The 25605-nt window shown below is 48.1% G+C and overlaps 2 protein-coding genes across 2 annotated transcripts in view; one reads left to right on the top strand and one right to left on the bottom strand.

The window, feature by feature from the left end:
* Window positions 1-22094, top strand: part of BAIAP3 (BAI1 associated protein 3) — a 77425-nt gene extending 55331 nt beyond the window's left edge. The window contains 30 exon segments of the mRNA XM_074279658.1: window positions 1729-1788; window positions 2196-2262; window positions 2791-3004; window positions 3723-3767; window positions 3842-3919; window positions 4650-4752; window positions 8616-8723; window positions 9488-9580; window positions 10425-10528; window positions 10852-10975; window positions 11240-11364; window positions 11912-12002; window positions 12710-12766; window positions 12968-13045; window positions 13047-13066; window positions 13592-13643; window positions 14362-14492; window positions 15106-15229; window positions 15743-15886; window positions 16056-16148; window positions 16284-16475; window positions 16603-16671; window positions 17233-17312; window positions 17995-18103; window positions 18705-18776; window positions 19055-19135; window positions 19229-19373; window positions 19508-19631; window positions 19919-20124; window positions 20292-22094. Coding sequence (XP_074135759.1) covers window positions 1729-1788; window positions 2196-2262; window positions 2791-3004; window positions 3723-3767; window positions 3842-3919; window positions 4650-4752; window positions 8616-8723; window positions 9488-9580; window positions 10425-10528; window positions 10852-10975; window positions 11240-11364; window positions 11912-12002; window positions 12710-12766; window positions 12968-13045; window positions 13047-13066; window positions 13592-13643; window positions 14362-14492; window positions 15106-15229; window positions 15743-15886; window positions 16056-16148; window positions 16284-16475; window positions 16603-16671; window positions 17233-17312; window positions 17995-18103; window positions 18705-18776; window positions 19055-19135; window positions 19229-19373; window positions 19508-19631; window positions 19919-20124; window positions 20292-20392 — 3090 coding nt within the window. The 3' untranslated portion in view covers window positions 20393-22094.
* TSR3 (TSR3 ribosome maturation factor) lies at window positions 21845-25581 on the bottom strand. The gene is made up of 6 exons (XM_074279672.1): window positions 25371-25581; window positions 24017-24233; window positions 23516-23709; window positions 23187-23360; window positions 22417-22480; window positions 21845-22269 (listed from the first exon to the last, which is right to left on the bottom strand). Exons 1-6 carry the CDS (start codon window positions 25579-25581, stop codon window positions 22098-22100), a joined length of 1032 nt encoding a protein of 343 aa, XP_074135773.1. The 3' UTR covers window positions 21845-22097.
* Between the last annotated feature and the right edge of the window lie 24 nt (window positions 25582-25605).

Below are 25605 nucleotides of genomic sequence, written 5' to 3'. Positions count from 1 at the left end.
GAATAATGAAGTCAGCAGCCAGTTGGCCAAAGGTTCAGAAGAGTGAGAGAAAAATTAAGAAATCGTTGATAACTTTGGAGAAGGAAGTTTCAGTGGAATAATGAAGTCAGCAGCCAGTTGGCCAAAGGTTCAGAAGAGTGAGAGAAAAATTAGAGACTTCCAGTGTAGGACTTTGGCTGGAAAGGGAAGAAAGACATAGAATGCTTCTTGCCCAAGATTACTAAGGTAGTTAACTGGGATGCAAAATTAGGTGCTTGGACTGGGATCCAAATATCCCTCCACTTGGACAGGATTTCTACTTTGGGAACCAGTAGGAAAAAGTTGGAATCCTTTTAAAAAAGATATCAAGAGTATTTTACTTTTCCATAGTTTTCAACATTAATTTTTCTAAGACTGTGTGTTCTAATTTTCTCCCTTCCTCCCTCACCTCTTCTTTTCCCCAAAACAGCAAGCAATCTGATATAGGTTAAATATGTACAATCCTTTTAAACGTATTTCCATATTTGTCATGTTGTGCAAGAAAAATCAGACCAAAATGGGAAAAAAAAATATGAAGGAAAACAAACAAAAAAGGTGAAAACACTCTGCTTCGATCCACATTCAATGTCCATAGTTCTCTCTCTGGGGGAAGATGGCAGCTTCCATCCCCAGTCTATTGGAATTTGCCTTGAGTCACCTCATTGTTGAGAAAAGCCAAATCTATCACCATATCTATCATCTATCACCAGCTGGGCCATCCCTTTGCCTTCAGATAGACCAGGACACACGCCAGTCCAGGAGAATACTTCTCCTTTTCCAAATCTAAGTTCATTCATTTATTTTTTAAATGGATTTTGAGACTGTGTGGGATTGTATAAAGAGAATTAGATTTGAAGTCCAGGAAGGAGTCATTATATAAAACACACTCTTTTATAACAGTGTGATGGATATAGATGTAGCTATGATGAGGGCTAAGGAAACCTGAGTTCAAATCCTAGCTTTAGCATTTCCCAGCTGTGTGACCTCATGCAAATCACTTTACCTCTCTGGGCCTCAGTTTATTCATCTGTAAAATGGAGATAATAATACTTGCACTGCCTACCTCACAGGGTTTTGTGAGGAAAGCTCTATGAGTACCTTAAGGTACCATAAAAGTGTGAGCTGGTATTATTATTATTAAGCATGGAATTCTTTTGTGTTTTTTGATGGTTAGTATTTCTTTTTTTATTATTCTGAATTTAAACACATATTCACACATACACAAAAGAGAAAAAGGGGGCATTTCCACATATATCAGAATTTTAAAAAAAGAAGTTTCTATACAAGCATGGAATTCCTGAAACCTGAGTAGACCCTTTGCATCCTCTGTTCTAAGTCTTGCAGAAATGCCAACATCGCACTTGTTGGGAAGGGCAGAGGAGGGAATCGTCCTGTCCCGGCCACGGGGCTGAGCATGTTCTTGAAGTCGGTCCTCTGCCCTTTCCCCAGGATATGGGGCTGTGTTGGTCTCACAATTTGGGGGAAATCCCCTTTGTAGGCCTGAATGAGGCGTCAGATCCTCATTGTTCCTCCCCCATATCTCAAAAGCTCTTATCTGGGGCGGGGTGGGGGGGCCAGGAGACCAGTTTCACTGCAAGACAAGGCTGACCACAATGGCCAGTGGGTCTCCTGGCTGAACGGTCCCTGGGAGCCCTGCTTGGCTGCCAGGTCAGCTAGTGAGCCCTTCTGTTCTCTGCCCCACATCCCTAGGTGTTCAGTATGAGTTCTTCCGAACTGGAGGCAGCCCTGCACCGAGTGAGAGGGGCCAAGGTAATGAGAGGACCCTTGGGTAGGGGAGGATGATGTGGAATCCCATGCCCATTTTTCTTGTGGCCCATTCATTTTCAGCTTTCTGAATTCTAGTTCTGCTCCCTCCTCAGCCCGCCACAGTCTTCCCCAGTCCTAGCTCCTGTTCCTTTTCCCTCTGGGTGTTCTGGGGTCCCTTTTGTCTAGAAGAGCCCGTGGTGATCCCAAAGGTTGATAGAGGGAGCTTTGTAATCACCTGTTAAGAAAGCATCCCTCTCTCCCTCTTAACAATGGGGCTTCCAAACACTCCCAAGAACTCCCACTAGCTATAGTGCTACAGCATCTTCCCGGCAGGTACTGGAGGTGTCTCTCTCAGGTACTTAAACCCAAGCTGGGGGCTTAAAGACTCACTGGCCCCTTTCTCCTCTCAGCCTCCCACGTACTCTTTGAAAGTCACAGTTGTGAGGGCTAAGAACCTCCTGGCCAAGGATGCCAATGGTGAGTAAGCTGTCCTTCGGATCTCATGCTTCCAGCTTGATTCCTCTGCTTGTATTGTTCCTGAAGAGAGACTTCCTGGCCCCAGAGTGTTGGGCTGGGGGCCAAGCCCTAGAGAGATCCAGTTTAGTTAATTTGTAGTTCCGAGAAGTTGCTCCCTAGTTACACAAAAGTGACTACAATGTAACCATAACTGTCATCTTGGGGTTTGGTGGGAGAGAATCTGACAGGGCCGGGGCCTTAGCAGGGATGATGTCAGGAGCTTCCTTGACTCCCAATTTCTATGGAGGTAGGTGGAGAGAGGAAAATTAGGAGCAGAAAGTGGGAGTGTGCCATTAGGCTTAGAGGCAGATCTAGGCCGCAATGGGTTTCTATCCACGGCCTTTGCTTCTTGGGGTGGGGGGATATTTTCCTTCTTGTGTTAATACCAAAAGTAGTTTGAAATTCTCTAGCAGACCCTAAGGGCCAGAGGCCTGGTATGGGGGTTGGGATGGATAGCGGGCAGCAGATAACAGCGCTTCCTCTACGCAGGGTTCAGTGACCCATACTGCATGCTGGGCATCCTGATCGGCCAGAGTCCCCGCGAGCAGGGGGAAAAGAAAGAGAGGAAATTCAGTTTTCGCAAAAGAAAGGAGAAAGTGGAGAAACGCAACAGCGCTCGAGATGTTCTCCCAGCCAAGTACATCCAGGTCACCGAGGTCAAGAACAGCACTCTGAACCCTGTCTGGAATGAGCACTTCTTATTGTAAGGACCCAGGACTGGGGTGCAGCTCAGCCCCTGGGGCCAGAAAAGCGCCCTGGCCTCAGACAGCTGACCAACAAAGACCATGGAAATGGGGAGAAAAGAGGGACCCCAAAGGCTAGAACAGCCCAGCCCTAGCAGGGGATGCTCCTTTTACAGATCAGAAACACAAACTCACACAGAGCAACCAGTTGCATTTTATCTCGCAGCCATTAGTGGCAGAGGCTGGACTAGCCCTGGTCTCCTGCTTCCTGACTGTCCTGAGCTCTCATTAGCAGCCTCGGACTGTGGAGAACTTTCCCATCCATTATCTCACGGGATCCAGGAGACAGCCCAGTCAGCAAAGCGAGGACCCCGGGGCAATGAGGGCCAGATGGAGGGGGGGGGTTGCCCACGAGTTAGTGAATGGTAGATTGAAAGCTGACACTTAGCCTAACCCCATCCCTTGATCAATAAGGAAATCTAGGTCCCCGTCTTGTCCAGGATCACACAGTAGCACATTCAGCAGTCCGATGCACGGATTAGCATTCCTTTTCTGCTCTCAGGCTGCCTCCATTGACTCCCATGTGGTCATTCCACCGCACCCGCTGGGTGAGGAAGGACACAGCATGGGGGTTCAGGGTTCAGGGCTATCCCTGGAAATTGGCTTCGGGATGGGCTAGGAGGGCTCTCCCTCTCCTGGCCAGGCCTGAGCCACAAGCGGTCTTTTTCTCTCTGCCAGTGAAATAGACGATGCTGCCAACGACCAGCTGCATCTGGACATATGGTAGGTCGGGCAGGGGAGGACTTGGGGCTGGCTGGGAGGTCGGCTTCTCACAGCCCGTCTCCCGGGTCTTTCAGGGACCATGATGATGATGTTTCTGTGGCGGAGGCCTGCAAAAAGCTTAACGAAGTGATTGGCTTCAAAGGAATGGGCAGGTACCAGCAATGGGTGCTCAACGTTGTGCCGGAGGAAAACGGTGGGCTGGGGATGGGAGGGGGGGGGGTTAGAAAGCTCAGTGCCAGCCCAGGCTCCTGGCCCTGTCCGGACGCACTGGTCTTCACCCTGCCCCAGGCTAAGGGTGTGGGAGAAGGACGGGGAGAGAGAACCGCTGGAAAGTAGGTTTGTCCCTGGCGGAGCTCACAGGCTAATGGTGGAGAGCCGAGTCACACAGCTGAAATCATGAAGGCAGCCCTAAGTCAAGTGTAACAGTGGGGGCTGCAGGGGCTTAGAGATGGGGAGGGATCCTTCTGGGCCTGCTGAGGAGGCTCCCTGGTTCTGAATGTTTGATTCTCAAACAAAGGTTAGCTTTGGCCCTTCCCACTTTGGCTGAGGCGGCGAGAGGGTGAGGAGATGGATGAGGGAATGAGGTGGAAGGGGCTCCCAGTGTGGAGGCGCACAGCAGAAACGGGGCACTTGTGGATGATGGCGGTCTGTGGATTCTGCGGGCCTCCGCTTCCTGACTCTGTCAAAGCCTCCGCTTGTTTTGGGCCACAGCCAGCAGAGGGCCTCTGGGAAAAGCTCAGAGGAATTAACTAGTGATAGCCTTCTTTTAAGTAGTAAGGAGGGAAATGTTTAAAAAACTTAAATGGTAGAGTAGCAAGTGAGGATGATTACCTGGGAATTTGAGGAGTTCAGGATTCTTCCATTTTCTTTTTCTTCCTACAGGTATTTCAAACAGATTGTCAAATCAGCCCGGGCTAATGGGATGGCAGGAGCCTCGGAAGACAATGCTGATGATTTCCTGGGCTGCCTCAACATCCCCATTCGAGTAAGTAAAGAGAAAATCACTTTCATTCCTCCAACTGCTATCAGCAACTTCCCCTCATGGAGAAAGGGGGGATTTCTACTTGGGAGAACGTGGCTACAGCCTCTGTCCTGACTTGGCTGAAGGCCTGGATAATTATCAACGTTACAGGAAGACATGGGAGAGATAACTAACATGAAGGTATTAGAAGCAAGAACCAAAAAGATATGGGCATAAAATCACAGTCCAGTGGAAAAAAAACCCACAGAAATGGAAATTGTGGGTTACAAACATCAACTATTTTTGTATGTCAGGCTGGAGGAGAACTAATGAGACAATGTTTTATATGAGCTGGGGGGAGGGGGAGGTTTCCTAGTATGATAGTCAATCACCACAAACATTTTTTTAGAACCTACTATGTATATATATATATATATATATATATATATATATATATATATATATATATATATATATATATATAGAGAGAGAGAGAGAGAGAGAGAGAGAGAGAGAGAGAGAGAGAAACATAGACTATATATATTTCAAGTGAATAAATATAAATATAGTATATCCCAAAAGTGATCATCTAAGTGGGTTCAAGACTGCACTAAGACTTTGTAATTAAATACAAGATAGTTTGGGATTGAAATGCCTCATAGTGTTTAATTAAAGGGTTGGCCTGTTAATTGAGAGAACTTTTGATAGTGCTAAATATGTGACAAAGGGTAATGGAAATATAGCTGTTAAAAAAGGGCTAATGTAATAGAGGAGACATACTTGGAGGTCAATAACCCTATAATTTTACCATGTTTTATACCATAGTTATTGTCATACTCCTTCCACGCTGAAAGTTCCATGCTGTTGCTATTCAGTCATGTCCTATTCTTCATGACCCTATTTGGGGTTTTCTTGGCAAAGACATTCAAGTGATTTGCCATTTCCTCCTCCTGCTCATTTTACAGATGAGGAAACTGAGGCAAACAGGGTTAAGTGACTTGCCTGGGGTCACACAGCTAGTAAGTGTCTGAGAACAGATTTGAACCCACAAAGATGTGGGTTCTTGATTCCAAGTCTAGGGCTCTATCCATTGTGCCAGCTAGCTGCCCCAAGCTCTGAGAGTCTGTCTTTATTTCTTTACTGAGTCCTTAGTACAGTGCTCTTCACATAGGAGATATTTAATAACTATAGTGTAACAACAAAGCTGGTGGCCTCCTTAATGTCATTTCTATCAATAAATCGTATTGGTTTGTGATGTTGACCCATTTGACAGATCCAAGGACTTTGGTGAGGGGGACTTTTCCCACTGCCCTAGATCTTTACTTGTGGCTGCATCCTCTGAAGGAACTTTACTGGGCTGCACCTCCATAAGGGCTGCCCCTCAGGATGATGGCTGAGGACACTGGGCTGTTACCAAAGTTCTTGGATTTAGGATCCTATCAGAGTCTGAGGGGAAACTGTGGTCAAGCTTGGCGGTCTGGCTTCTCCAGCATATGCTGCCTCTCTTCTCTGCCCAAACATGTTTGGTTACTTCAAGTCGCCTGAGACAACTTTCTAGGACTTATCTATTATATCATAGAAGTATTATATCTTCCTTGGGTGAGGTTACCATGTTAGAATTCCCCATACTAACAACATTTCAGATATTTCACATGTTCAAGTATGGCTTTGGACACCTTCCTCCCCATTCATGGATGTTACAGCATCTAAAAGTTGGAAGAAACCCAAGAGGTTCGGACCGTAAAACTGAGAAGGGATCTCCTATATGGCTTTCTGGAGATGGGGTCACCCAGCCTCTGGTGGAAGAACTCCAATCATAGTGAATTCTTTTATTCCATCTTATCCATTCTGTCCCAAATGAGACAGTCTCTTGTACTTTCAGACAACTCTAATTGTTTAGAAGTTTTCCCTTATAAACCAAGGAAAAACTTTGTAAATCAAGCCAAAAAAATCTTCCTCTCTGCAATTTCCCCAACTGGTTCTTGTTTTGCTCTCTGGGATCAAGCAGAACAAAATAAATCCCTCTTCCACAAGACAGTTGTTGAGGATGGGAACTCATTTATCACCTCAAATGTTTTCTTCCGGCTAAACATTCCCTTGTTCCCCCTTTGGCAATCTTTAGCCAAATTTTACTATTCAGTTCATCTGAATTGTTTGTTAGTGTTCTTCCTGCCCAGTTTTGCACACATTTCTTCAGAACTTCCATTAATGCGGCTTAAAATAGAAGTCAATATTCCAGCTGCCGTGGTACCCTATGAACTCATATTATAAAGGCTTTCCACTGAACCTCCCTTTCCTAGAGCCTTTATTATTATTATTAATAATATTTTATTTTTCCAAATATGTACAAAGATAGTTTTCCACATTCACTATTACAAAACCTTGTGTTCCAAATTTTCCTCCCTGCCCTTCCTCCTTCCCTTTTCCAAGACAGCAAGCAATCTAATATAGGTTAAACATGTGCAATTCTTCTAAACATATTTTCATATGCGTCATGCTCTACAAGAAAAATCAGATCAAAAGGGAAAAAAAAACACAAGAAAAGGGAAAAAACAAGCAAGCAAACAAACACAACAAAAAAACTGAAAATACCATGTTTTGGATCCACATTCAGTCTCCATAGTTCTCTCGCTGGATGTACATTAAATTTTCCAGTCTTTATTATTTTTTTAAAATGTTGATAATAAGTTTTTATTTGTTTGTTTATTTTATTTTAGAATGATGAAATTAGCTTATTTTTTCTTTTTTTTTAAAATTATAGCTTTTTATATACAAAGCATATGCAAAAACTTCTGTTTCAACTTTTCCCCTACTTCCCTCCACTCCCTCCCCTAGATGGCAGGTAATCCCATACATGTTAAATATGTTAAAGTATATGTTAAATACAATATTTGTATACATATTTATACAGTTCTCTTGTTGAATAGGTTTTTATTTTTAAAAATACATGCAAAGACAGTTTTCAACATTCAATCTTGTAGAACCTCGTGTTCCAAATTTTTCTCCCTCCCTTTCCCTTATCCCCTTCCCCTAGACAGCAAGTAATCCAATGTACAATTCTTCATACATATCTCCACATTTATCATGCTGCACAATAAAAATTAGATCAAAAAGCAAAAAAATGAGAAAGAAAAAAGCAAACAACAAAAATGAAAATACAATGTTGTGATCCACATTCAGTCCCCATGGTCCTTTTTCTGGGTGCAGATGGCTCTCTCCATCTATTAGAATTGGCCTGAATCATCTCATTGTTGAAAACAGCCGCATACATCACAGTTGATCATTACATAATCTTGTTGTTGTATACAATGTTTTCTTGGTTCTACTCATTTCACTTAGCATCAGTTTCATCCAACCTTCATTCTTTTTTATATGAACTGTTGTCTAATCATGGCTTCCCCATCATAAATTTGTTGAGTTTCTTTGGGGGACTCTTGCTTAGAAATACATTACTGTTATTGAGGTATCTAGCTGCCTCATCAGAAATATACATTTATCCATATCATATAATTTCATATATAAATTTATAATATAAATAATATAATATAAAATTTATATTAAAAGTAATATTTTAGATTTAGCACATCTTTCCAGCCTGTCTCAATCTATCCTTCCCAGCCTGGTGTAATCTGAGAATTGAATAATCAGGTCTTTTCTGCCCTCATCCAAGGCACTGGCCACAATGTTGAAACCTGGGGCATAAAATCCTTCTCTCTCAGCTGAGGTATCAGCCTGGAGCACCTTGAAAGGTCCTTGTAAATCTAATATATTCTAGGATTCTAGACATGTCTGTAATATGAGACAAGGTAGCCCTGTTTTTGTAGGGAAGTGAAAAGAAGTTTTCTTGGCCCTCCATTGTCAGCAAGCAGACATTTTTTTTTCTGCAGGAGATTCCTGTGACTGGCTTAGACAAATGGTTCAGGTTGGAGCCTCGATCAAGCTCTTCCCGTGTCCAGGGAGATTGCCATCTCATTCTCAAGCTGATCACTACCCAGGTAGCAGCCTTTCCTTTCTACTCACACCCTGAGAGCAGGCAGGGAGACCCTACTCCTGGGCTTGGATACAGAAAATTCTCCCTGTAGTATCCACAGCTATTGCAAAACAACTTCTCAAGGTTCATGGCTGCTCCATTAGGACTTTGCAAATTCTCTTTTCCTGCCACCTGTCTCATGGCTGCCTCTCTAGCTCTACTTTCCTCCTCTTTCTTCTTTCTCTTCCTTTCCCTCTCTCTCATCCTCTGTATCTCTCTCCACCTTTCCCTCTTGCCTCTTTACTTTTTCCTCTTCTTTTCCTATCTTCTCTCTCCTCTCCCATTTCCTCTTTATTTTTATTCCATCTCTTTCCCATTCTGCGCTCTCTCTCTCTCTCTCTCTCTCTCTCTCTCTCTCTCTCTCTCTCTCTCTCTCTCTCTCTCTCTCTCTCTCTCTCTCTCTCTCTCTCTCTCTCATAATTCCTTTTCCTGTGGGTTTTGAGGTCACAGGGAGAATGCATTTCCCACCTGGGAGGACTGAGTAGTGTGCCATAATCCAGGCTCTCCCCGTGGCATTATTTGAGTTGGGATGTATGTGTGTATGTGTACTCACATGCAGGCAACTAGGGAACCAGTAAGGAGGTAGATCTAATGGGAAAAGGAGGTTGGGTATTAGTGAGGGCTATGGTGGACAATGCTTGGGGGCAGAGGATATGCTGGGAGAGGGAAAATGGGTTGCCCCGCTTTGGATGGTAAGCCAGGGAGGTATGACATGGACTTCTATTTCAGAGAGATACCAGCATGAGTCGAAGGATGTCGGGTTTCCAGGTGCACGGACTGCTCCTCAGCCAACTGCTTCAATTTGAACATGGCCAGGACCAGGTAGGGCTCAGGACTGGTGCTTCTCTCCATAAGTGGCTGGAAGGAGTAAAAGATTATATAAGAAAGGAAGTAAAGACTTCAGCCTGAGTCTTGAGGCCCCAACTCCTCCTGTTCCCCTTTCTCTCCCAGGAAAAATGAAGTTAAGGAATAGGTCTGCAATAAGCTCCTCGGGTGCCTATTCTGTGTGTGTGGTGGGGAGGGGCTGCCTTTGCCCCTTAGGAAACTCATTCTGGTGGGAGAAGTATCCCAAGAGAGGCTATTCAGGTATGCCCAGGCCAGAAGTTACCAGGGCTAGGCAAAGCCTAGTAAGGGACATCATGGAGAGGGACATGATGAGTGACACTTTATGGATCAGAGGTACTTGTTCTGTGACAAGTTAAATCAAATGAGTTACAATGGGTAATAACACACTGTGGTACAGTTTCCAGACTTTGCCAAGGGAGCAGAGATCCTTTGTCCTGATTCTGGTTGAGAATAATAATAATAATAATAATAATAATAATAATAATAATAATAATAATAATAACTCCTATTTCTGTAAGGCATTAATGTTTACAAACCACTTAGCTGACCACTATCCTCTGAAATTGGAAATGTGTTCGTATTCCCATTAGTATAAATAGAGGAATAGAGGCTCAGAGAAATAAGAAACTTGCCCAGAGTCACAGCACTAGGAAATGCTGGAATTAGGAACTGAAGCCCGCAGTCCAACTCTTGATCTACCAGAAGTCAGAGGGGGCTGAGCATCAGCAGGGGCAGGATGAGACTTAGAAGGACCAGGGCCTTCTCCTCTATGCTCCATTCCTATCATCATCTTCACATTGTTGGGCCCTTGCCTTGGCAGCCAGAAGCCTACAGCTGGAAGGGAGAACTGAGCGGGCCTGCGGTCACTATTCTTTCCCACCACGGGACCCAGACAGACCTCTCGGCTCTGCAGCTTGCTATTTTGTGAGTATGGTCCTGTCTTCTTCCAGGGAGGTTGCAGAGACTCGGAGATGTTTCCTGCTATTGCCCAATGTGTCAGGCAGGGGAGGGCGATGGCGGGGGGATGCACAGGTTAAGGTCACAGACAGAGGCAAGGCGAGGTCAGCCTCAGACCAGAGAGCCAAGCATCGAACAGAGATGAGTGGAGATGATGGGACTGAGGAGGGGAGAGAAGGAAGCAGAGGGCAGAGATGTGGCGGGGGCAGGGTAGAAGGGTGAGGCAGGCACCCAGTAGGAGGCAGGGCAGGCCTTGCTGATTGGCTGGCTGGCTTTTGGGGGGCACACAGACACTGGCAAGCCAGCAGCCAGCACCATCAGACCTGCAACTTGGACTATTGCTACCTTCTGGAACTCCTCGGAACCATTCAGGAACAGTGGGAGGAGGCAGCAGATGCTCTACCCAGAGACCAGGTGAGTGGGAGCTGTATAGGTCAGGGAGGGGACCACCAGCAGCTTCTGGGCAGAGAGAGCCTGAGGCCCAGATTGGAGGGAGGAGAGGTCCTCTGCCTATATTCACATACACACAAGTGCCTCTTGGTCTTTGTGCTTGCTGGGGGCTGGGGGAGAGTTTATAAGCTTTGGACAAGGCTGCAGGGCTTGGGGGGGGGAGGACGTCCTTCAGCTGCCCCTGGCTCCAGCCAGGGCTCTGGAGAGAGCAGCTTGTCTCCCCTGCAGGAGGAGAGTTTGGCCAACAGCTTCATCTCCTTTGTGGAGCACGCCCTCCTGCTGCTGAGACAGCTCCGGGAGCTCTTCCCTGTGACCAACAGCAATGCCATTGGCCGCCTTGAGTTCCTTCTGAGGTGGGCTATGCTGGGCTGGGGTGGGGGGTGCAGAGCATCCTTACTAAGTACAGCACCGATGTGGTGAGCCCCCGGGAGGAAGGGAACCACCAGGCTGGCTAGGGAGGGAACTGACCCAGGCTGGAAACAAAGCAGCCGATCAGTAGTGAGGTCAGGGCCAGGGCATGGCTGCTGGGGACTTCCAGCTTGGGGGAAATAGGGAGCCCCAGTTTCCAAAAAGAAAGAAAAAACTGAGTAAGAGGAATGAGGAATTAGTGACTGTGTTGGGCCTTAGTGAAATAATTACTGAGCGGGATGGGTGGGGGTTCAGGGAGGAGGAAGGGCTCTCAGTAAGAAGGGTGAAAGAGCTCTCTGAGGTGATGAGGGCTCATGGGAGGATTCTGAAATAATTCAGAACTGGTTATCCCCGTTTCAGGAGTTTTGCTGAGGCCTTTTTAGATGGCTTGGTTATGTGAGAGAAACTTTTTTTTTTTACTTTGGAAAACCTGAATTTTCATCATGGCAGGTAGGTTGGTCAGGGATTTCTCATGTCTTCCTCCAACCCCAGGTGTCTTAGTCAGATTCACAGCCTCCAGCCCTTTCGCATGGTCTGCCCATTCCAGAATGAGCTACACGTGGACATTGCCACAGCCCTGAAGGTAGACGTGACCCCTGGATTTCTCTCCTCTCTCCTCCCATCTTCGTCTCATTCTTTCTCTCTCCTATACCCCCCCCTTCCACCAGAGTCCCTGGTCCTCCTGTGTCTCAGCTCTTCCCAGCCTCCTCAGGGTCCCAGAGGTCTTCCCTTCTCTCTGTGGAGCTGGACCAGCGGGTCCTGCATATCTAGCTCAGTTTCCCAGATCCTCCATTCCTCTATGTGTGTGTACTATTTCTCAGGAGGTGTGGTAGCCCAGCCCCTCCAGCCTCATTCATGTTTCATTATACACTCAGTACTACAACATGATTTTCACACTTGGGACAATTAGTAAAATTCAAATCGCAGGGCAAACAGCAGGAAACCACCTTCAGCTTGAAAACTGCAATTCCTGATGTGATAAAAATAAGTAAGGGGTTATTAAATTCAGTTGAGTGGGAGGAAAAATTCCTATAGTGGCTTCTGTTTTGTCAGAGGCGCATGTGTGGCATTTTTGCCAGCCCTCCAGATTGGTGTCCTGAGACAAAGCTCCTGTAACTCCACTCTAGTTCTGCATTTTAAGATTATGAGGGAGAGGAGTTTTTCCCACAAGCCTCTCATTCCCCAAGCTCATATACTTGAAGAAGTCTATTGAGCAGAGTCTAGACTCTAAATGATATCTTTCTATGTACGTGGTCACCTTTGAAGTTACATCCTGGTTTCTTTTTTCAGAAAGGAACTCAGGACTGGTATGAAAGACTCCAGAGAAGCTGGAGCCCCCTGGGAAAGGTAGAGCTCCCAGTTTGGGGCCTGGGTTGGAGGGTCCCTTCTCAAAGACAAGACCCAAGGGCCGTGGTCGTGTTCTTCTCCATGGGTTTGTGAGAGCGTGTGCTCATAAATGCAAATAGACATATTTCTGCCTAGGGTCTGTGTGGGTGAGTGGGGGGCCCTGGGCTCATCAAGGGCAATGAGAATGACCTCTTATTACAGCCTGGGCTAGAGGGTCTCCCCGGACTTATCAGCCTGGCAGATGCCGTGTATGATGACTTACAGGCCAGCCACAGCGTCCTATGGGAAGCTTTTTGTCAGGTGAGGATGGAGAGAAGGTGGGATGGGAGTGAGGAGGCAGAGGGAGTCAGAGAGAAGGAACAAGCAGAGAGAGGGCACACACACACACACACACACACACACACACACACACACACACTCACTCACTCACTCACTCACCAAGGACCCCCTTCAAAATGGAACTTTGAGAACTTGGATGATGTGCTCCCTAAATGTCAGACACTCCTCCCCGTCCCAGGAGGGGGAGAGCTCATAGGTGGCCTCCAAGACTGATTCCACAATTTACAAGGTCCCAACAGCAAGCTGTCAGCAGAACTAGCACTTAAAAGTTGGGGTCTCTGTGCTGCTGAGGCCTGGAGGATCCCAGGGAGTTTATCCCGAGGACAGGGCGGGGGGTAGGAGTCTCTTTAGTTGTGTCTCCTCATGAGGAAGGCCGGGACGCAGGGCTTGTTCCACCACACCTCATGTGGACTCACTGCAGGCTGAGGCAGAGAATGGCCAGGCTCCTTCTCCCTGCCTCAGCCAGATCCGCCCTTCCTCCCACAGCATTGTGAAGGTTGATTTGTTCGGCATCACCTACCGGCAGCTGGAGAAGCTGGTGAGCAGCCCCCGGGCAAGGTTTCCCTCCCAGTTCCAGACTCACGGAGGAGGGGGGAAACGAGGGTCCTCTGTCCCTTCCTGCCTTCCTTCATCCTAAGCCCGAGGAGAAAGGGATGAGGGGGGACATGGGGGTTCCTTATTCTGTCTAGTTCACCAGGAACAAGGACTCCATCTTCCAGTATGGCTGGGCCACAATAAGCATGATCCTGAAAAAGCTGCATGTATACTGGATCTTATTTTAAATGTATGAGGTGGGGGGGGGGGGAGATTGGCCTTTGGAAGCTCTGTTGTGACTACCAGAGTAGTGTGCTGGATGCCACTTGGTTAATTTGTCTTGTAGGTGAATCCAAATTTTCATAAAGTAGGTTTGCCCACATGGTTCCATCCTGTCTCCCACATTCTCTCCTCATTCTCTGCTATTTCCTCCTCTCTTCCTCTTTTTTTCTTGTCTCTTTCCCCCACCTTCTCTCACCTCTCCTCTTTCTTTAATCCCTCTCTTCTCCCTTCCTTCCTCTTCCCTATGTCTCCCCTTCCCCTCTTCCTTCTTTTCATTCTCTGGGTTCCTTTTCCTTTCCTTTCTCTTCTATCTTCATCATTCTCCCTTCCTCTTCTGGGCTCCGCTCTCCATGGTACTGAGCTGCCTGAAGCAGCCTAAGTGTCTCAACTTATGTGGGCCTGGCTGGGGCCATTCTCAGTGGATGTCCTCTCTGGAGCAGGTAGCTGAGGAGGTCCAGGCCCCGGTGGAGGCGCTGAGCTCGGGGCTGGAGCTGGGTAGTGCCCCCGGCCTCTTTGAGCTCTACATCACCCTGGCAGAGATCCAGCGCCTGAGAACCCACCTCCTTGCCAAGTGAGTGAGTTTGTCTCTCCAGTTCCAGCATTCTGTAGCCCAAACCCTTGCACCCGTGGGATGCTATGAGGAAAGTGTTTAGTAGACAGTAAGCAGTGGTATACAAAAGGAAGTTCTTATTCTCCCTTTTCTGATAGATTAAAGTTTCTTCTCACTCTAATAACTTGTCATATGCCTCCAGAGGGGGGGGATTTGGGGTAGGGGCTGTTTCTGGAAGATAAGATAGTTGCCTAGGACTCTGCCATTTTCCTCATGGCCCAGACCCCCTCAGAGGTTCTTGCTTTGCCCATATGACCAAGCTTAGACACCTGCCAGGTCCCTCCTCCTTTCCTTCTGCATTTAGTTTCTTAGATCACACCCTCAATATACTCCTAACCTTCAACCTGGAACCAGCCTTCTGGTTCTACATACCTTCCTCTTCCAGGAAGTCCTCCTTTATTTGGACGATCACAAATCTCTCTCTCACCCTTACTTCCATTCCAACTCCAAATTCCATCCTGAACAATGGGAAAAAAAGGGAGGAGTCCCATCATCACTCACAACTTCTTTGGGAGTAACTGAGGAAGGTAGGGAGAAGGGATCCCAAGCCTTTAGTCTCTTCTTCCTCTGCTAGGGACAGCCCTGCCCTGGCCCTGCCAGGATTCCACATTCAGTTCCTCCCAGCTATCCGCCTGTGGCTGCAAACCCTTAGGGACAAGACTCGCCAGCGACTCCAGAAAGCGGTTGATGTGGACAAGGTAGGGGTGAGGCTGACATTTCTGTAGTCCAGTTGCATCATCCTTTGCCTTAGCTGGGGAGAAAGACAGACTTTTAACTTCATCTCCCTGTGCCCCACCCCAGCCCAGGACATCCTTTTTGGGTGAAGAGGGCAGTATAATTGGTCTCTTTATTCCTTCTCTCACAGCAGAAGAACTGAGACCCCAGGGGTTATGTGGGGGAAGAAATTCAATTGGTCCTATCTAAGGCTGATTTTGGGGGGGTGTTAGGTTTGGGAGGAAATGAGAAATAATTGAAAGATCACAGAACATTGGATTCAAATTCTGGTCCTGCAACTTACTGCTACTATGATTTTGGGCAAGTCCCTTATTTAAATCTGTTTCCTTCTCCATAAATGTGGAGATTGGGCTAGATAAGGCTTCTTCACCTTCTAAATCTGTAACCCCAAGATGCCTTTGGGAGGCTCTACCCCGGGTAGCAGCCCCAGAGCATGAAGCTGGCTGTTTTTCTGTCTCACCTCCACCCCACCCCAGCTGGAGCCCGTAGATGCCACTTCCAAACACAGCAGCTCAGCTGCCGACGCCAGCCTCTGCTTCTCCCAGACCCAAGAGCTCTGGGCCCAACTAGCCTGGCCCGAACCAGCCGAGGCCCTGGACTTAGTGACTCAGCTCACGGAGGTGAAACCCGCAGTGAGGGAGGGGGGAAGTCACAGCCCTGGAGAGCCTCGGATTTGAGGGGGCCCTGCCCCAGGAGAGCAGGGACCAGGGGAGGGGAGAAAAGCATTCTTTGGGGGAGGGGCTCTGGGTGTATAGGACAAGTGGAAGGCTTATTTCTTCTCTCCCTAAGGATATCTGTGAGGCTGCTCTATACTACCCAGAGCTGGTACGGAAGAAGGTGGACACCCGGCCCCTGGCCCTGGGGGAAGCAGTGAGTGAGCCGGTGAGCCCAATGGGGTGGGGAGTGGGGTCTTGGTGAAGGGAGTGGGAGGGAGGGGGGAAACAAAGTCACAGGGCAAAGCCAGATGATAGGGACAGCTCTGGTCACCAGTCACCCTCCCTTTCTCCCCACTCCCAGCTTTGCATTGCCCTGAACAACGTGGAACACGTACGAAAAGCCACAGGGCAAGTACTTCGGGGGCTGGAGTGGCCCGAGCCAGGTGGAGGGTCCCCAGGAGGCCTCCCCAGAGCCCTGAAGAACCGACTGCTGGCTATGGATGAGGATCTTCAGAGAGAGGCCCGGAACATGATTGCACACCTGACGGCCAAGGTGGGGCAGGCTGGGGCAGGGCCTGCTGTACCCACAGGGCCCAGGGAGCCTTCGTTTCCTTCCTTTGGGGACACTTTTCTTCCTCCTAGTCACTTACTTTCTCACCTCCCCATCTCCCTTCCCCCAGATGGTAGGAGACATTAAGAAGTATGTTCAACATATCAGTTTGTCACCAGACTCGATCCAGAATGAAGAGGTAAGTCCCTGCACATGGCCAAGCTCTCTAAGATGAACTGTATTCCATTCCATGGTCCACCGAAATGGACATTTAAGTTGAAGAAACTGAGGCAGGTAAAAGTTGTGACTTGTCCAGGGTTTTACAGCTAGGATGTTTGATGTACAGTGTGAACTCGGGTCTTCCTGATCCTATGCTCTATCTCCTGAGCCATCTAGCTCATAGGGGCTAACAGAAAAACAGTCACTCATGTCCATATGGTCTTAAGGCTCAAATCATCTACAAAGGTAACTGAAGGTGAAATATAATCCCTCTTTATAGATGGGAAAACAGAAATTCCAAGAAGGGGACAATAAGGGTTAGAGACTCAAGTCTGGTGTTCTCCCTGTAGGGAAGTAGGGCCTAATGGAATTAGGAGATGGGCCTCAGGGCCAAGGAAACCAGTAACATCTCGGTGTGCTGTGGAGAGGCTGGGCTGGAGGGGAGAATCAGGCCAACCCTTCGGCGATGGGGAGGCAGGAGATAACTTACCTCCACCGCCCACTCCAAGAAGTGATTCTTGTTCACTGGGTCTCTCTTCAGGCTATAGCCCCTCTCATGAAATATCTGGATGACAAGCTGATTCTTCTCAGTGACTCCCTGGTGAAGGAAAACCTCTGCCGGTATTTCCAGGGCTCCAGGGTTGGCGGGCTGGGAAGGGCTGCAGTGTTAGGGCTGGAAGAGACTTTAGGGATTCTCTGTAAAACCAGCTCCTTGAGATTGGGACTGCCTTTTGCCTTTCTTTGTACCCCAGCTCTTAGCACTGGCACATAGTACGTGCTTAATACATATTTCATTTGACTGAATGGGTGGCTTCTAAAGTCCCTTCCACCTGAGCTATGGATGATAGATGTGATCCCTTGGCAGGGCTTTGATGTTAGAGATGGTGTGATCTGCACAGGATGGGATTTTTGTGTGTGTGCATCATTGTAGCTATCCTGGGCACAATACATTGGGGGAGGAAGAGGAAGAGGTTATTAGGAGGTTTGTTAGAGCAAACTGAGGGACTTCCAAGGGTTGTGGATAGGGATTTTGAAGGGTTAATGAAACAGAAGATCCCAGTTTCTTCTTCCCTAGTTCAGATAAAGGGCCTTCCTCATGGCTTTTCTCCACTGTTCTACCCAGCTTGGGAGACATCTATAATGATTGTCCTTAAGCTTCAGTACCAAGGCTTCTCCTCAGGGGAGCTGTCTGCTAGAGGTTCAGCCCAGGGCAGATAAAGAAAGGAGAGGTCTGCTCCAAGGGGAATGTTTCCTTAACCCCCTTCCACTGTTCACCTCTATACATATACACTCTCCTGCACAGGGTGCTGGAAGCTCTCTGGGATCTGCTGCTTCAGGTCATTCTTCAGGTTCTGGGGGCCAACAGAGATGTCTCTGCTGAGTTCTACAGGAGGTTTTACTATACATTGGAGGTGAGTGAGATAGAGCTGGAATTGAGGGGGAGAAGCACAGCTCACTGGCAGCTGGAGACATTTTGGGGGGCTGTCCTGAAGCAGGGACATCCCCCGGGATAAAAGGTGCACCAGATGATAGGGAATGGTTCAGTTCAGTACTGACTCTGGCATGTCTTTACTGAGCCATAGACTGGATTTAGTCCTAAGGGATTTGAGGGTATCACAGGGCAACAGTTGAAGGATTCTTCCTAAATTGTAAGTAAGAATTGAGTATTTCAAGGGAAGCTTCAGGATCACGAGTAAGAGTTCTTGAGTTGTAACTAAGACAAGAAAGATTCCCTTGGCCAAATGAAGTCAAGGCAGCTCACTCGTGACTGGCTTCTGGAGCACATGGAAATAGCAGGGGCAGTAACCCACTGGGAGGTAAACATGGTAGCACACAGCCTGCCCAAACTGAAGCTCAGCCTTTTCCATCTATGGGGATAGACTCAGTTGTGGAAGAGCTCCAACTAACATTCTCCCTGCCATGGGCCTGGGCTGAATGGAGGAGGTTCTATACACTTGGGTCTAGTACTCAAGGAGTAATACCCTGTCCAATTTAAGCCTCCCTTTTCTTCAGGCCTTAGTGGATTTTTTCCACGCAGAAGGGCAAGGATTGCCCCTGGAGAGTCTGAGGGATGGACACTACAAGGTGAATCCTGGGCAGTGGGACTAGAGGCCTGTATTTGGAGGGAGAAATGGTTGGAAGAGTGGGTGGAAACTTTTCTTTTTTGGGATGTGTGATGTGGGATGTGGATTCACTGGGAGCAGAATGTGGTCTTCCTATCATCTCTAGTCTAGCCCCCCTCTAAACTTTTTGGAAGCTCTTTTCCCAGCAAACAGAGACTAGGCCCTCTGGGATTTGGGGGGGGGGAAGAGGGGGACTATCTTCCCCTTGCCTTTCTAACCTGAGGAAGTTGCGATTGTCAGACCTTGGAAGAGGAATTACGCCTGAACAAATGCTCCACTAGTGAGTGCATTGAGCAGTATTACTTGGACAAGCTCAAACAGGTAGGATCCCCATCTCTGGCCACAGCCCCTGAACACTTGCTTATCTGGCCCAGCCTGGCTGCCCCAAATCTGACTCTTGACAATTTGGGGCAGGGTGGGGGGACAACTCTCTCCCAGAGATCAATGGAGCAGAATAAATACGGACGGTTGAGTGTCAGGTGTTACTACGAGGCAGCAGAACAGCGGCTAGCTGTGGAGGTGCTGCATGCTGCAGACTTAATTGCCCTGGATGCCAATGGTGAGGAGGGGACAGGAGCCCCGCTCAGATGGATGGGAGGGGAGGGAAGTGTGACGTTTGCCCAGTGCTTGAGGAAATGAAGAGAGATCCTAACAGACCCACCTGAGCTCAGCTTCCACTTCTTCCCTTCGCAGGCCTAAGTGACCCCTTTGTCATTGTTGAGCTCTGTCCCCACCACATTTTTCCATTGGCCCGAAGCCAGAGGACCCAGGTCAAGACCAAGACCCTACACCCTGTGTATGATGAACTGTTTCACTTGTGAGTCCCCAGGAAAGGGCTGGGTTTTTATCTCCAACTGTTTCTATCCTCTTTCTTTTCTGGGTGTTAGCTGAAGGGAATGGTTGCATATGTTCTGATGAATCATACCCTTTGGAGCCCCTCAAAGTTTGTCCTCATTTGTTTCAGAGTCTGCCCACTATGGTGAGACCCTAGTGATTTGGTTAAATCGTTCTTGAACTGAACCTTGGGGTTCTGGTATGGCTGTTTCCCCAACGTCAAATCCCAGTCACTCGTCTCCACTGACTTTTCTTTCCCTGGTTCCCCAGCTCAGTCCCCGCAGAGCTGTGCCGACATCGGGCGGCCTGCGTTGTCTTCACCGTCATGGACCATGACTGGCTGTCCACCAATGACTTTGCTGGGGAGGCTGCCTTGGCCCTGAGCAACATCAGTGGCCTTAGCAGACCCCAGGTGGGAAGCAGTGTGAGAAGCATGCAGCCAACGACTCTTCACCTCCGCAGGCCCAAAGCCAATGGTAATGACCATTTTTCTTAAACCCTGGCCCTAGCCTAGGAAGGCTGATGGGCTATGGGAAGGAAGTCCTAGCCCTTTGAGGAGACCTGGGCGGGGAGGGGGGGGAGTAGGGGGGAAGGAGGAAGCCTGCCTGACTTTGGTTAACCTGGGTTGGATAATCTCTTCTAGTGAAATCAGCACTGAGGATGCTGGAGGGAAGGATGGACAGAGAAGCACAGGAGTTTGTGAAGAAACTCAAAGAAATGGAGAAGAGCATGGGAGACGATTGAGCAGTTTTTCTCTGGATGGTGCTTCACTCATGCACTCCCTTTCCTTGTTTCCTTCCCACCTCTGGCTACAATTATCTATATCAAGGTGTCCGGGTCTTTTCATCTGAAATTCCTGGTCAGTTCCTCCTGGTGTAACCTCAGTGGTCATCGTGGAAGTCTTATAGGGTCAATGTTTGTGATGTTTTTCCTTGTTCAGTGTTGTGTGTGCCTCAGTCAGGCACAATAGCTTTTATCCGCTCCTGGGTCAGCTTTGGTTTGATGCCTTTTCTGTGACTACTCCCAGGGCCACTGAGGCCCAAGTCTCCACTTGTCAGTGACAGCTATTGCCCCTATCTTACCCTCTGCTTGGAGACCCAAAAGTGCAATCCAAATGACCCATTCACGCAACTGCTAAAGTACTCAACGCAGACTGAGGAAGCTTTAAGGTAAACAGGTGGTAAGGGTTAGGAACCAAGGAGGTGGAACAGGAGTAACATTCTCTAATCCTATTTCACTTAGCTCTGCAGCACTGTGATGAGTCCGGAGAACAGCTCCCACTGACAAATTACTCCCTAGCTTGAGCCAATCTCTACCCGAATCCCAGACAACTTTCTTCAAAGAAATTCAAATCTGTCAAATTCAGTAGCCAATTTGTATCACAGGGCCAGAAGATGGTTATCAGGTCTCAAGTAGGTTAACACAGCAGAGCGAGACTATTATGTACAATCTGCTGTGATTTTATCTAGGGACAATACCAAGGGGACAATTTATGCCAGGGACAATACCAAGTTCAATGGCTCTGAAAAGTCACAGAAGACTGGAGCTGGAAGGGCTCTTGAGATCATTTAGCACAACCCCATCATTTTATGGCTGAGAAAACAGATGTACTTCAGACTGCCTCAAATTACATAGTTAGTTAATAAAAGAGCTGGGGTACATGCTTGTAGGGTGCCTGGTCTTCTCACCACACTCTTTCATTCTAGTTCTGAGAAGAGCATTTTTCCTTTGCAAAATGGGGATGATTCCCCATGACAAAGGTTCATCATCTCACTGGACACATAACATCAGGGCTGTATTCCTCGCTATATTCTCTAATTGTATTTTATAGTCCTGTGAAAAAAATGCCTAGTGCAGTGAGAGCTCTAATTTTTAGGCCACAGAAGATCACCTGCCTCTTTGCTCTTAGCCTAAAGAGCTAGTCTGCAGCCCTTACAGATTCAAGAGCAAAACCTTATTTTACATTCCACTTCTAAGAATTGACAGTGCGGAATGCAGAATTCCCACTCAAGTCTAGTTTTCCCCTGATCCTCTACGGCTGAGCAGCCTTCTGTCCCCAAAACTAGAAAATTAAAGTTCCAGGATCCAGGCCTGCTCCCTTTAGAAGACTGCTATGCCCTAAGCAAGCAGCATCATATTATTATTCCATAACAAAGACTTCTAAGAAAGGAGTCATAAAACTAAACTCACAATAGGCCCTCTGGGTTTTCAACTTTATTATGATAGCTCATAGACAAATACCTCACTCCCCTAAAAATTCCCACAACTTCAGCTGAGTTCAGTGATGGAAAAAATATTAAAATATTAAAATAGATGAAAATGTCCAGTTCTACAATTCCTGAGTAGGGTTCACTGATTCCAAGTTTGAACAAATGAATGGGTCTCTATGGTTTCTAGATTTCTAGGTTTGTAATCCAGGTTTGGCAAATACAGTTGTATTGAGCACTAGTCAGTCTCTTTGCCTTTTCTTGATTCCTTTCCAAACATCTGTGCTCACTGTGGCAGACAATATCTTTCTATTCTTTTCATCAAGGCTTTCATTGTCATTGCTGTCTTCCTGTTCATCTTCTTCCTCATCCTCTTCCTCCTCTGATTCTTCTTCATCACTATCATTAGTCATTCTGGAAAGAAAGAAAGAGAATAGTTGGTATGCAGAAATGCAAAATCAACAACCAAGTTCCTGAAGGACAGGATGAGGTTAATCACACACAGATAACATGAAATAGGGTTTTCAGGGGTAAGAACAAAATCAAAGAAGGAAAACCTACCTGGCAGGAACCACAAGTCTATTAAGATTTGCGAATTCTCGACCTGAGTCCACATCAAATGGATCTGAAATGTCAAAGCAGAATGAGCAGACTGTCAAAAATTTCTACCTCATACTCAAACAGGAAGCTCCAACACTTTTGTTCAGTTTAACAAGGTATCATGCTAAATTATATATGCTATATACAAGGCATTATGCTAAACAATGGGGATATAAAGGCATAAATGGTTGAAAATGCTTTTCCTTCTATTGGAGGAGGGGATACACTATGTATACACAGAAGGATAGCACAAAGAAAAGAAAGGTTTTTCATCCCACTAACTGCTGGAGTTAGAGGAATGATTAGAGAACTTAGAAAAAGCTTCCAAGAACAGTTGAGGAACATGGGGATTCTGAGGGGTAGCAACAGAAGCAGGGCATTCCAAGGATGGTGATGACTTGTATAAATACAGAAAAGCAGAGTTCAGGGAACAGCAAGCAGCCTAGTTTGTTTGGAGAATAGAATCCCCAAATGGAATAGTAGGACTGAAATGTGGGTGGGAGACAGATTCTGGTAAGTTCTAAATGCCAGACCAATTAGTTTATATTATTTCTTATGGCCAATGGGGATCCCAAAAGATGATACTTTAATTAGGAGGTTGTCAAGTATGTGCCAAATGAACAGGTTCAGGTGAGGGGATTTGGAAATTGTCTGAGAAAAGGCTACAACTGTGTCCAAGATGGCTAGGCCCTGTGAAGGCAGGGCAATCAATGTGGCCTGACAAAGCTCACCTATTTCCTCCTCGGGTTTCTCGTCAGCAGCAGCCAGGAACTCCTTTTCAACCTTCATGACATCCTCAGGGCCACTGCAAGCTGCATACTTGTCTAGAAGGTGACCGTTCAGATCCAAAAATCCCTTTCCCCATTTGAATTTTCGTAGCAAGATGATGGCAAGATCAGAAAAGCCTGCCGTTTAAGAAAACAGGAAATCTCATACCATATACCAATCACCTTATCCCAAGTCCCTGAAACAATGCTATTGAAATGAGGGTCACCAATAACCACAACAGTCCTCCTCCCTTTCCTTGACCAGAGGGTCAGTTCTTTATTTCAGAACTCACCCAGAATGCAAAAAGTGGCAGCAAAAGCCTCCACACAGGATAGCTTGCAGGGCCTCCCATAGTTGACAGGGTTGGCAGCCACCAGGTAGGGCAGCAAACGAAGGTGGGCTCCTCGCATCTTCCCAAATGGAGTTTCTTTTAGTTTGGCCCACGAGCAGTCAATGACTGCAACTCCGAACTGAGCTACCAGCTGTCTACAAGACAACCACAGCAAAGGCTGACATCCTTAGAACACAAGAGACAGCTTCCCAGCGTCCCCAACAAGCAAAGCCAATCAACGAGGGGGGTTTCCTGTCCCACATTTGCCCCCTCCCTCTATGGAACACGTGGGGTTGCAGCTGTTATTCAAGGGCTCTGGTATAATCAGGTAATTTGAGAACAACAGCTCCTGATTTTGTCTGCAATGCCAGCCCTTAATAGCATCAACAAATCAGGAGCTGGGGCCAGGGCCCGCTGACCCTGTTAGAGGAGACCCTGCCCCCGACAAATTTCCAGCCATACTTATCTGCCGGTGATACGTATTGGGTGCCCATGGGGCTGAGAATGAGGCCGTTGAACCTCTGATTCAGTCGGAGAGTTCGGACAAGGCCCTGGCGGGCCAGCTTCCTGCCGGTGCATTTGCGGGGGTCGCAGTGGCCCAGCTCCCACATGGCCAGGGGGCAGGGCAGCTCCAGCTTGGATGAGGCGCCATCAGCGGAAGCATCTTTTTCTACAGAGGCTGTGCACACAAACAAAACAGCTCAGACACCCGCCCCCTAGTAGTGACACTGAGGGGTACTTTTGGAAAGGAAAAGCGCCTGTAAGGCCGGAGCTTCCTGCCCTTTCCTTCCCATCTAGGAAGCAGCCTGGCTTAACGGAGAAGACCTCATCACATTTGGGCATTAAAAGGAGCTGAGTTCACTTCCCACCTTAAACACTAAATGGGACTGGGAAAGTCAGTCTTGGCATATATAGTGGGGGTGGGGGGTTCCGATCCCTTTCACTTCTTGGTCTATGATCCTGTAGACCACTCAGGTCTCTGCGACTCCCGACCCTTTGCGCAGGATCCCGCCGCTCTTCCCAGACTCCTGGCCTGTTTGCTAGCTGGTAAAGCCCGTGGGTGCCCTTCTCGAAAGAGCCCAGGATTACCTGGGGAACCGACTTTATGTAATAAAACGTTCTTATTCTAGTAACGTTTTACCTCACACGAAGGAGCGGCGGGGAGGGGAAGGTGAGGTTCAGCTGCAGACACAGACCAAGCATTCCGAAACAAACCCGGGGCGCGAGCGTGCGGGAGGAACGCTTTGGGCCGGGGAAGGCGCTTAACAAGCACTGAACAAGCCGGCTGTGCAGCGGGAGAAGCCTTCGGAGAGACTCACAAGGGGGGGAGGGACTTGCCGACACCCTAACCCCATGTAAGGTGGCTTGCTGCACTTTTTCAGTCCATGTTCCCCTCATTCCCGCCTCCCTTCCAGCTCCATCCCCTCCGCCGGCCTCGGAGGGAACCCTAAGGGTCTCTCCATCGCTGAGACCCCAGGTACCCTCTTCCCCCTCCCAACTCGTCCCTCAGTGCATCTCCATGGAGACCCCCGGCCCGCCCCGCCTCCACCCTCGCTCCCGGGAGGGCTCTTCGGCACATCCCACCCTCCCCCGACCCTCCAGGACCCACTTTCCACCTCCGTCCGGGGTTCAGAGGACCCAGCCCGACCCTCGTCCCTGGGGTTACTCTCCTATCACCGGACATCGGGGCAGCTCAAGAGCGGTCCCAAGTCTGGGACCCCGAACCTCGCCCTGGCTGGGGCAGCGCTCTGGGCTCCCACGCCGCCCGCAGAGCAGCCGCACCGCCGTCCCTCGCCCTACCGGCCCCGGGGCTCACCGAGAAGCGCCGCCTCAACCTCCTCAGTGAAGCTGTCCAAAGAACGAGAGGCGCGGGGGCAGCCTTGAGACCGCCGGCCACCGCTCCTGGTCCCCTCGGGCCCAGACCCTCGGACAGACTTCTTCCGGCCCATAGCGGGACTGAGAGGCGTGGCTACGGACTGAAGCTCCACTCTTCCACACCTTGTCCCCCACTTTGGAGCAAAGCGCATGCGCGTCTCAGCACAGTTTCCGGT

The sequence above is a fragment of the Sminthopsis crassicaudata genome, chromosome 1 (assembly GCF_048593235.1).
Source record: "Sminthopsis crassicaudata isolate SCR6 chromosome 1, ASM4859323v1, whole genome shotgun sequence".
Taxonomy (NCBI): Eukaryota; Metazoa; Chordata; class Mammalia; order Dasyuromorphia; family Dasyuridae; genus Sminthopsis; species Sminthopsis crassicaudata.
The sequence above is the reverse complement of the archived record's forward strand: the minus strand, read 5'-3'. Positions and strand labels throughout refer to the sequence as shown.